Raw genomic sequence first — 12,303 nt, 5'->3', positions numbered from 1 at the left:
AAAAGAGGGATAAGATGCATTTACTTGAAAGCTTTTGAAGCTTGATTCCTGAGCTGTTTATAAATCTCTTTGAAAAGCAGTCAGCTTTTTCACTTTATTATGTGCATTAATGTCTTTTGTTATTAATTTCAGATAAATGTTTTATTAGTTAATATTTTAGAAGACTTCACCTGCATTAGTTACTATTTTAGAAAACTCACCAGAAAGAAATCTACCTAATTTATTTCATGCTTACTAGGCAACAGCTTTGGTGATGGAACTAGATCAAACAAGTAGTGCTTTTAAAAAGCCAAAAAGAGGACATACAAGGAGTAAGAAGAAAAGGTAAGGTTTGGTGATGTAATTATTAATTTTAAAACATGTTAGCATTTTTTGTGTTCTTTGAGTTTTCTAAATGTAACTTAAAAATATAACACAATCGAGTATATATCAGAGACTAGTGGTATGCATGGAACCGGCACCTGCCAGTTTGAAGGTGGTGGTGGGGAATCTCTTTAAGGATGGGGAAGGGTGCTCTTACCACTCCCAACCCCATTTCCCCTACCAGCGCTGCCTTTTAAAACAGTCCAGCGAGGCGGCAGCGTACCTCCTTGCTGCCCCGGTGCCTCCTCAGACCGGAAGTGACCAGAAGTTGCCACAGCGTGTGCACATCCCTATCAGAGACCACTAACAAATTTTATACTTCAAATAGTTTCCAAGTGAATTCTTTCTTTTTAAGTAGACAGATAAAGCAAGGGATTTGCTAAGTGCAATATACCCATGTCTCATTGAAATAAGTGGGGTTTGACTGCATAGTTAGTATAATTGATTTAAATAGAATTTAGACACAATTAACATTTCTCTAGTTTGTTCCTGCAGTAGTTAGAGCAGGCAATTTGAAGCCAGAGTTATGTTGCTGACTTGCAGCTGTCATGTATGGTGTCTTAGATCCCCCCACCTCCTTTTTGTTTGCTAAATGCCGGCATGATCAGCTCAGCATTTCCCATCAGATCTCATCCAATGTTGTTGTACACCGCCCAGAGCCTCTGGATGGGGCGGTTTATAAATGTAATAAATAAATAATAATTAATAAACTGGATATCCTCTTTCTTTTTAATCATCACTTTTGTTATACATATTGGAGAATAATATGACAATTCCTATGGAGCCATAATCTGGCCTATCACTGGTGATAAAGCATAGCAAACACATTATCTACGATTAGTGGTATCGTTCTCCAGTTATGAAACTTTTTTGTGCAAATTGCACAGACTAAAATATTGTTATCCCAGTTATTTTGACATAATTATATCCAAGACATTTTTTGGTATGTTTTACCCAGTATAGAACTGCATGTTATCTTTCTGCTTTTGTTTTTCCCCTCTAATATGGAAATAATAATCTCTCAGCCTTTCCAAATTTTTGTAGATATTTGGATTAAAAATTTATATCTGCACTATAGTATTTATTTGAATCTCTTATTAAATACAGATAAGACAGTAGTGAGAGGAATGTTAAGTGCCCTGCTGTAGCAAAGGTGATCAGCTCTTGAAAACAGATCAAATTTATATATCAAATTTGTGTACTGTATATACAAAGATAATGTATTGTGGCAGACAGGGGTGGGGAATCCTGTGTCCATCACCCAAGGGTATATATACCTGCAGTGGTCCTGCCCCATGCTTGTACTGCCCTGGATAGGGACAGGAATCATGATTCCAAACATTCCCTTCACCCACCCAACAAATCATTGGTGTAGTCAAAACTGACAGCACTGATAAGACAAAGTTGTCCTGCATTCTGTTTTGCATAGTGCATCTGGGAAACCCACAAGTGTTCATGGTTGTTTCCCCATCAACAATACAACTGCTGTTCAAAAGTATACAGTACTGCTTCTACCTATTCAACAGTGGTAGACTTCTCTTCCATGAATTAATCTAATCCCCTTTTAAAACCAAGGTAGTGGTAGTCACCACATTCACTGGCAGCAAATTCCATTAATTAATGGTGATCATTTGTTCATTCATTAGATCCTCATGCAACAATGTACACAGATCTTTAGTTGGGATTACTGTAGTTAATATTAGAAAAGTTACTGTATTTAACTGAATCCAAAACTATATTTTTTCCATGTTATTTGATATTAGAACTTGTGAGATTGTTTGTTTTTTATTCATATACTAGTATTTTTAAGCCCGTTATGATAACGGGCGCTAGCTTTCTATCCCGTCTTTTCTGTCTCTCTCTCTCTCTCTCTCTTCCTGTCTCTTTTTTCCCCCCTTGTCCCCTCTCTCTTTTTGTTTTTTGTTTTGTTGTTGTCTCTGTTTTTGTTCTTCCTTATTTTGCTTTTATTTTTTGGGGTGTGTGTGTGTGTGTGTGTGGATGAATAACGGCCAAAATGGCCCATGAGAAGGTGGCCGCCCCCGCCTATCGCCCTCCCGCGCACCCAGCTGCCGGAGCCCACCTTACCCGCTCCAGCCCGAAGGAGAAGAGAGGAACTCGGGAACAGAGCTATTCTCTGTGTTAAGCTGCTGCCTATACTGTCGCAATGGACGCAATAGGCGTCCTTTGCGTCCATAGCGGCAGTTTGAGCAGTGACTTAGCACAGAGAGGAGCTCTGCTCGTGAGCTCCTCTCTTTTCCCGTCTCGGTCTTCCCCCGCCGCCATTGCCCTCGCCTTTTTCAGGGCGGCCGCTTCTGGTTGCCTCGGCCTCCTCTCGCCGTGCCGCAGCTCATGGCTGAGGCGGTGGCTCCGCCGCCGCCTCAGCCACTTTCCCCCGCCGCCACACACCGGCTAATGGCCGCCCGTGGCTGTGGGACACTGGTGTCTGAGGTCCTGTGTCCCTTGGGCTCTTCTGGGCCTGCGCTTTGCGCAGGTCCAGAACAGCCCAGGGAGGCAGGGACGCAGATCCCCAACGTTCCAAAGCCACGGCCACTCACTTAGCCTTTTATTATATAGGATTTACAATATTTATACCCCACCCTTCCAGTACACCACTGCTCAGGGTGGCTCACAACAATAAAATAGGTACAATATACAATAAAAGTAATACAATTAACCAAATTATGTACTCAGTTTAAAAGTCAGGCTAAAAACCACAATCAGTATTAAATTGTAAATTAGAAGTTATTTAAAAAGATAAAATTTAAAATTATAAAAACTAAAAACCAAAGAACCTACCAAATATAACCAAAGATGGAGCATTAAAAAGCCTCTTTAAGAAGATGTGTTTTTAGTTGTTGTTTTTAAAACACTGAGGGAGGGAGCATGGCAAAGCTCTTCAGGGAGGGTGTTCCAAAGCTGAGGGGCCACAACCAAAAAGGCCCTACCTCTAGTCCCTTCCAACTGGATCTCTGTTAGTGGCGGGGCCATGAGCAGGGCCTGAGACGATGAGCAGAGGGCCCTGGCAGGTTCATATGGGCGAAGGTGGTCCAATGGGTACCCTGGCCCCAAGCTGTGTAGAGCTTTAAAGGTCAAGACCAGCACCTTGAATCTTGCCTGGAAGCAGACTGATAACCAATGAAGCTGCCACAGGATGGGTGTGATACTCATGAAGCAACTTTAACCCATGAGCATTCTTGCAACAGCATTCTGGACCAGCTGAAGCTTCTGAACAGTCCAAGAGCAGTGCCACATAGAGTGCATTGCAGTAGTCCAATCTGGATGTTACCAATGCATGAGTGACTGAGGTCAGGTTTGACTTCTCCAAGTGGAGTCACAACTGGCATACCAGCCATAGTCCATAAAAAGCGCTTCTGCACACCACCGCCACCTGTGCCTCCAAGGACAACATCAGGTCCAGAAGCATCCCCAAGCTACAGACCTTTTCTTTCAGAGGGAGTGTGACCCCGTCCAAGACCAGATTTACCTCATTACTCGGACGATCAGTTCTACCAACCCAGAGCACTTCCATCTTATCTGGATTAAGTTTCAGCTTGTTTGCCCCCATCTGGTCCAGAACAGCTTCCAAGCCCTGGTTCAGAGCATCCACTGCCTCCCTGGTTTCTGTTAACTTAAAAGATAGGTAGAGCTGGGTGTCATCAGCATATTGATGGCACTGCAGCCCATACCCATGGAATGCCTCTCCCAGAGGTTTCATGTAAATGTGAAACAGCATGTGGGACAGAATAGATCCCTGTGGATCAAAGGCCAAGGGGTGGAGCAGGCACCCCCCAGCATCACCTTCTGAGTACGACCCACCACGTGGCAGAGCCACCATATAACTGTGCCCCCAAGTCCCAACCCAGAGAGACATCCCAGAAGTATACCATGGCCGATGGTATCGAAAGCCGCTAAGAGGTCCAGGAGGATCAACAGAGTCACATGCCCTCTTTCTGTCTCCTGGCTTGGGTCATCCACCAGGGCAACCAAGGCAGTTTCCATCCCATATCCTGGTCAGAAGCCAGACTAGAAAGGATCTAAGTACTCAGATTCATCCAGGACTGCCTGGTGCTGAGATGCCACAACACTCTCCAACACCTTGCCCAAGAAGGGGAGGTCTGAAACTTGTCAAAAGTTATTTAAGTCATCTGTATCCAATGAGGGCTTTTTAAGGAGGGGCCTAATGGCTGCCTCCTTTAGGCAAGAGGGGACCACCCCCTGCTCTAGAGAGGCATTCACCACCCCCACCACTCATGGACCCAGTCCCTCCCTAGAAGCCTTCACCAACCATGAAGGGCAAGGGTCAAGGGTGCATGTGGTAGGCCTCAACCTTCCAAGCAGCCTGTCCAACTCCTCAAGCAACAGAGGCTGGAAACCATCCAATATAACAAGACCAGACAGTGCATTGGCAACATCCAGTTCCGGTGCTGCAAAAATCATAACATCCAAGTGATATGAGTGACTTTATCTGCAAAATGTAACACAAATTGGTCACAGCGGGCTGCCGAGGCTTCTGTTTGATGGTGTTTGGGGTCCTCATTTAGGATGACATTGAGCTGATGCGATGGTGGCAGAAAAGTAAGATTTCTTTGCCACCATTACTGCCATAGAGTAGGCCCTAATATGGGCTCTAGCTTGTGTTCAATCACATTCATTCTGAGTTTTCCACTAACAGACCATCTACCAGTCTGCTTCATTGTCCACAACTCACCAGGGAGTCACTTGGGCTTGGCAGATCGGGAGAGGATGCCTAGGCGCAACTGTGTCAATTGCCCAACCCATCTCCTCAACCCAAAGGGAGACCTAGGCATCAACAGGAGTTTCCTACTGAGTCCACTCTCTAATCAGGAACCTCCTCCAGAGCCATCAGGAATCTATAAGCCTCCGAGGGCGGACCATCCTAACTGGTACCCCACCTCTGCAGAGGTATTGTGGGTTCACCCTCAGTTCAAGCTTCACCAGATAGTGATCCGTCTATGATAACGGTACTGAAGCCTCCTGGACTATCCACGAAGCACCACTGTCCACCATTGACCCAAAGACCAAGTCAAGCATATGGCCTGCTACATGTTTGGGACCAGAAATCAGTTGAGACAACCCCATGGTCATCATGGAGGACATGAAGTCCATAGCTGCCCCAGACAAGGAGGCCTCAGAATGGACATTAAAGTCCCCAAGACTAACAGCTGTGGGGTCCTCAGTGTCACATCCGAGACTACCTCAAGCAGCTCAGACAGGGAGACTGTTATACAATGGGGTGGGCGGTATACCAACAGAATCCAAACTTTGCCTCACGATCCAATCACTACATGCAGACACTCGAACTGGTCAGAAAGGCTGACAGTGCATCTAGTGAGGGGAATGGTCTCCCGATGAACCTGGGGAACCCCACCTCCCTGCCCACCCCACCTTGGCTGATGCTGCACTCGGAAACCCGGTGGGTACAACTAGGAAAGATTTACATATCCCCCACCCCTGCATCCAACCAGGTCTCCATAATGCATGCCAGGTCTGCATGCTCTACCAGAATAACCTCCTGGGTGTCTGTGGTCTTTGCATTTATGGACCTGGCATTTAATAGCACCAGCTTTAGGCAAGGTGGGCTGCTGGGAGAGTTACTGGGGTCTCCTTGGATGGGAGAAGGACCAGCGTGTATGATGGCTTGAATATAGCCAGTGCACCTTGCCTTCACCTGGCACGTCCTGCTCCCACCACCATATTGCCCTCTGCCAAGGACCACCTCAATCAGAAGGGCCACCTCCAAAGTAACATGCTCCCCCAAACACATATTATGAAGACCAACACCTTGGTAATAACAAATAATAAAGACTCCCTCCTATTAAAACTGAAGTAATACTCTAGTTAATCTGTTAGGTTCTATACAGCTATTAAAATTCCAGAAAGGCATGGGGAGGGCAGTTGCCATCAATGTTCCTGCTTAGCAGTGCACCAAACTCAATCGCCTCCGGCTGCTGCAATCCACGGGCTGTTCCCCACTCGGCTGAGAGCCACAGAGGCGAGAAGGAGAGGTCTGAAACCTCCCTTGTGCTCTCGCCCTTCGACTCATGCCAAGAGGCTCACACCCCTGGCTCAGCTCGATCTTAAATAGCAGTCACCTGGAAGGGGTGGAGCAGAGGCAGACAATCAGGGCCCTGCCCAACAGAGCCCTTCTTCCCTCTTCTCTCTTGTTTTAAATTCAGAGTTCTGATCCATTTGGGTAAATAGATATAAGCTGCATTTCACCTCTTATTTTTTAAGGGAGTTGTCATAAATTCAGAATTGTCTTCTATTCAGGTAAATACAGTAATATTCTAGCTGCTTGAGCCTGCATATTTACTGAATTTACTTGATCTACATACAGTATTTACTCAGATCTGACCAGTTAAGTTTATTCACAGACAAGTGTACATAGGATTATAATCTAGATAATTTTATTGTTTGGAAAACACTGAACAATATTAAAACCTTTTGCTTTTATTAAAGTTTCTCATGAGATCCAGAACACAAAAAATTTGGACTGAATAGAGCAGGGAGAACTGAGGAAGTGGTGGAATGGGGCATGTTCACAGACCTCCCATTCACCTTATGGCCCCTTACTCTATCTGTATGTGTTTCTGTGCATAAATATGGGAGGAGGCGACGGGGAAAGTCAGGGGTCTGCTGAGTCTTTTGGAATTCTCCATACTTGGGTGCTGCATCCACAGTGGACTAAATTGTATCAGTACAAAAATTGATTATACAAATATAACATAAAGAAGCAATGCTTTTTATTCATCTTCATTTTGTTAATATCGTTCCTAAAGCTGTTGAGAGGCATCCTTGTTATAAAAGCATGTTGGTTTTGTTATTTTCTTCCCAGGAGGTCGTGTGAGGCAGTCACCACAGGTGGGAGGGGCACAGGGGGCAGCAGGTGTGGTGCCCCTGCCCCCACCCTTCCTTGCCCTTTTGGTGCATACTGTTAATTTCCTACTTGCTTGGCAGACCAGGAATGAGTGAATGTTTTGATCTAATCACTAATGAGAGATGCTTGCAGCCTACACTGACTATTTTTCCTGACTGTCCTGAGCTAGCATCTCTCTATGTGAAAACTCTGCAAGGGCAGAACTAAACAAACCAAGATTGTGGGTTCTGACATCATGTGAGACTATGGTTGTGACAAACCAAGGCTGACAAACTAACTTCATACTGTGGGTACAGATCATGGTTAAACGACCCAAAATAAGATGCAACTCTGGCTTGCATGGGTTCAGATGTGCAACCTAACCACAGTTAGATGAAATAAATAATGGTTCTGCATGGCATCTGAATCCTTCCATTGTGTTATCATTCTAATATGCTTTCTCTTAAATGTACAAAAAATGTGGGTGATATCTATTGCTTGTCTAATTTTAATTTTTATTATGTTATTGAAAAGATTAACTTTTCAGGATGAAGTAGATATCACTAGATCAGAAGACGATCTAAAATCAAATGACATAACAACCAAAGTGTAAGTCCATGTCCTATCTATGAAATTTGTCTGGAATGCAACCTAAAATCTGGAGGATATGAGTAACTATCTCATTCTTCTTGAGTTTCATTTTTCTTGTGTTGGAGTGTTTTTATGCCAACAACAAATATCTAAATTGTTGTGAGGTTGTTGTTGTTTTTTTTGGGGGGGGGGTTCGGCTGAAATGCTTCATGAGCATAATATATCATCTTTTGTTATTTAATCCAAATAAAAAGTGTGCCATATCAAGCCCATTTGGCGACTGCTGCTGGATGTGTTGTAGGCCACTCTGGAAGTGTGCTACAAGCATGCAGTTGCACAATAGTGCAGTTGAACTACTTAAAACAGTGCAGTTAATTTATTTAGAGTGCTACTTTGTTTGTTTAACACATTTACATCCACTCTATGTAAAATCACAGGGCAGTTCACAGTTTAAACAAACAGCACTGGAAACTGTGTCAGTAGTGCTGTGCAACTGTGGGAGAGTTGTTATAAGTAGCTGCACAACTGCACTCTTGTGCAACAATGCTATGGCTGCCTGCATCATGCACAGTGGCGTCTGCCAATAAACGATGCTGGCATTGCATTGCACATTATGTTTTTAAGGTGGGGTGTTTTGCGGGGGGTTGGTTGGTTAAAGGCCTTATTGTAGGAGATGTTATCTTGCCTATCAACTTAAAAATGTGCTTATGGCTAGTCACTGAAAAAGGAGTAGCATGGGTGATTTCATTATACTCAGAATTACCCTTGAGTCCACGGTTGTGAGTTAAATGTTCAAGGTGGAAAATGAGTCAATTTCAGCCAAGTGAAAATCATTCCAAATTTTCCAGTCAACATTTTCTTCATTAGAAATTTCATTATTGACTACCATGTTTTTTCAATGCTACCATGTTTGAAATATGAAACTTTTCTTCCTGTTGCAGAATTGCCACAAGGGGCACCACGGTCCTTACTTTTGGTCTCTGCTTGGTAAAAAACGTCTCCCAGCAAGGCCTAGATTTAATAGGAGGTAAGAGGAAATAAATTCTGCCCTAGCAATCATGGGTTGTATACCAAGAGGGCTAGTCATTACTAGACATCATTGAAAACAATGAGACAAGTTAGTCATGGCCAAGTTAAATCCTGTTAATAATTTCAGTGGGACTTACTTATCACTTACGTTTTTTAAATAGAGCCCAACAATAAAATTGAAGGAATGTTCTAGTTCCTCCAACCCAGTGGTGTAGCTATGGCAGAGGAGACCTGTGTTGCTCCTGCTACAGCTGCCTACACTGACTGCACTCTCCATTCCCAGCCAAGCCCACCATGCATGTGTCCTCAATTCCCAATTGAGGTGGCAATGGCGGCAGGCTGGCAGCAGAAACGGCCAGCTGGCCAGTGGTGGGAGGGAGGGGGGGAGCGAGGTCACCCATTTTCTGCGAGGAGCGAGGTGGCCCCTGCTCTAATCCTTACCCCTCTCTCTGTGCACCTTGGCATGCTTTCCAGTCACAGAAATCTAGAATTTTTGCCTATAGTCATATCCTAAAACACTCCTCTTCATAATTTTTTTCAGCAACCTATAATACTAAGACCAAAAGACTGGTCCTATTAGATGGCAAAGGATTGTTCAGCTTGGATTTGCTTCCTTCTAATTGTACTGGTAAGGAGAATTTATGATCTAGTTTCAGTTTAGTTCACATAGTGCATTGTTTTAGATGTGTACCTTCAACTGGAAGAATTAAATGGGAATACCTTATAGTGTGCCTACTACTATAAGCTGTATACCAGGATCAAATTTAAAGCTTCATTGCCAGCTCTCATTTGGTTGATTTCTCTGACGAACTTTTGGGGTCTTAAAAGCATTGTTCTGATACTGTTGTTTCGGTTTTAATTGTATTTTCACTTTGTGGAAGTTGCTGTCTTGTATCAAATTGAGGTAGATATTCTATATTTTATCCTTATCAGAGGGTGTGTGTGTAAATTGGTGCAATAAAATGTACCATTTAACATTTTATATTAAATAAACATTTATTTATTTTTATTAAACAAACATATGGTGTGGGAGAGCCAGAATGGTGTAGTGGTTAGAGTGTTGGACTAGGACTGGGGAGACCCAAGTTCAAATCCCCATTCTGCCATAAAACTCATTGGATGACACTAGCCTCTCAGCCTAACCTACCTCACAGGGTTGTTGTGAGGATAAACACAGCCATGTACACTGCTCTGGGCTCCTTGGAGGAAGAGTGGAATATAAGTGCAGGAAATAAATAAATAAATAAATGTGTCCCCTATTTATTTCAGTGTTCTAACATCTGAGGAGGTCTGCTGAATAATATAGAATAGATGAATTAAATCACAAAGCTTATTTTTCTGACCCTGCTTTTGTTTGACTTTTAGTTAAAAGAGAAATGTGTTTTGAAAAATATAAGTTCAACATGGTGAGGATCATCACTTACTCTGAAAAATACAATGTTTACTTTGTTCTACACAAAGATTTTTCAATTAAGGTAAAATTATTATTATATTTTTGATATGCAGTGCTTTTCTTATGAAATAATGAAAAACGTAATGTGCAAATTCTCTCGGTAAAACTAATTATAAATAGCGGGCGGTGTCCTGGCAATTGAAGGCTTTCCCACTTCTACAGCACTTGGGGGTTGGGGGGCGCAATTTAGCTGATCTTTGCTGCCCCCAGAAGTGCTCTGTGCCTTCCGAAAATATGTCCCTGAGGTGGCACAGCCCTTAGGGACATAGTTTAGGAAGGCACAAAGTACTTCCAGAGACAGAGAAAATAACTGAAAATCACTCCTCACCCCACAGATGTGCTGCAGAAATGAGGAAGCCTCCTGCTTCATTGGGAGCAGCCTCCTGCTGCAAGAATGCAATGCCTGCTGTGTCCTTGCTTCAGTGGTCAAGATTAGGGATGTGCACGGTCCGGAGAAGTCCGGACCGGCACCGAAGGGGGGCCTTGTTTTTAGGGCGGGGAGGGCTTGCTTAGCCCTCCCGCCTCCTTGCCCCCGCCAGCGCCCGTATTGAACACTATAGGGGCGCTGGAAACCAGCCGCCCCCCCCCGCCGCCGCGGCGAAATAACCCCTAAAACCAGCCAGCCCTCCCTCCCTCCCAGCTAGCTGCCCGCCCGCCCCCCACCCACTCACCCACCCACCCAGTCGCTCACCCGGTCGCTGGATAAAAAGCGAGAGGAGCTCCGGCACAGAGCTCCTCTCGCTTGGAAGGCCTCCAGCAGAATGGTGGCTTGCGCGCGCGCGCGCATGCGCGCACCGCAAACCACGCCATTCTCCGGAGGCCCGGTCTACCCGCCGGGAAAGGGCCGGGTAGACCGGGCCTCCGATCGCTGGGTAGACTGGGCCTCCGATCGCCGGAGGCCCGGTCTACCCAGCGATCGGAGGCCCGGTCTACCCGGCCCTTTCCCGGCGGGTAGACCGGGCCTCCGATCGCTGGGTAGACCGGGCCTCCGGAGAACGGCGTGGTTTGCGGCGCGCGCATGCGCGCGCGCTCAAGCCACCATTCTGCTGGAGGCCTTCCAAGCGAGAGGAGCTCTGTGCCAGAGCTCCTCTCGCTTTTTATCCAGCGACCGGGTGAGCGACCGGGTGGGTGGGTGAGTGGGTGGGGGGCGGGCGGGAAGCTAGCTGGGAGGGAGGGAGGGCTGGCTGGTTTTAGGGGTTATTTCGCCGCGGCGGCAGGGGGGCGGCTGGTTTCCAGCGCCCCTATAGTGTTCAACACGGGCGCTGGCGGGGGCAAGGAGGCGGGAGGGCTAAGCAAGCCCTCCCCGCCCTTAAAGACATACCCCCCACCCGGACCCGAACCTGGCAGGGCCGGACCGGTCCGGCAGTTCGACCATTCTTTGGAATGGCTGCCGGACCGGTTCGGGCACACCATTAGTCAAGATGTCAGCCCCTGAATCCAAGAAGATTTGAGTAGCACAAGATAACAGGACTAACTACATGTCCCATGCAAACACGTAACTGAGCCTCAACAGCATCTTTTAAAGTAAAAAAGCAACTTGTGGAGAGGTAGTGTTGAGAGAGTAGGTACTTAACCCTTTCTCTACTGGCTTGTATCCCAAGAAATTGTGGTGGTCGGGGGGAGAAGTGCACCTCCTCCCTGCACCACTTCTTATCCCCCTCTCCTGAAGTTACTTTTTTGTTGTATATTGGGGCTTAGCAACATATGACTGTAGCTCTGTGAAAAGTAACTGTTGAATGTGCTCCAGTTGTGCTTGTTTAACAGGAACGTTGCCAAGCTTTTGGCACCTGACCTGGGTGATTCACTGTCTCTATTTGTCCCTGTACACTTTGAAGAGATTAATGGGGTGACTTATGAAAAAATAGCCATTTTGAGCTGCTAAAGTTGTCATTCTTCAGGTTTCAGCTCTCTCGCTCCCTCTCTCCAGTGTCTAGAAGTTACCTCTCTGAGGGTGACAGACAGATGCATATTGTCTATAACTCACGTGCAG

The 12,303-nt window shown here is 45.5% G+C and overlaps 1 protein-coding gene across 12 annotated transcripts in view; it reads left to right on the top strand.

The window, feature by feature from the left end:
- LOC128342526 (uncharacterized) overlaps nucleotides 1–12,303 on the top strand; it is a 138,959-nt gene that overhangs the window by 5,378 nt on the left and 121,278 nt on the right. For all 12 annotated transcript variants that reach the window (XR_008315046.1, XM_053289897.1, XM_053289900.1 and 9 more), the window contains 5 exons: nucleotides 239–324; nucleotides 7,775–7,849; nucleotides 8,773–8,858; nucleotides 9,402–9,488; nucleotides 10,226–10,335. Coding sequence is in view for 11 of the 12 variants with exons in the window: in XM_053289892.1 (XP_053145867.1) it covers nucleotides 239–324; nucleotides 7,775–7,849; nucleotides 8,773–8,858; nucleotides 9,402–9,488; nucleotides 10,226–10,335 (444 nt within the window). In the remaining variant the exon portion in view is untranslated. The remainder of the gene's footprint in view (nucleotides 1–238; nucleotides 325–7,774; nucleotides 7,850–8,772; nucleotides 8,859–9,401; nucleotides 9,489–10,225; nucleotides 10,336–12,303) is intronic.

The sequence above is a fragment of the Hemicordylus capensis genome, chromosome 2 (genome assembly GCF_027244095.1).
Source record: "Hemicordylus capensis ecotype Gifberg chromosome 2, rHemCap1.1.pri, whole genome shotgun sequence".
Lineage (NCBI taxonomy): Eukaryota > Metazoa > Chordata > Lepidosauria > Squamata > Cordylidae > Hemicordylus > Hemicordylus capensis.
This window is presented reverse-complemented; position numbering and strand designations above follow the sequence as displayed.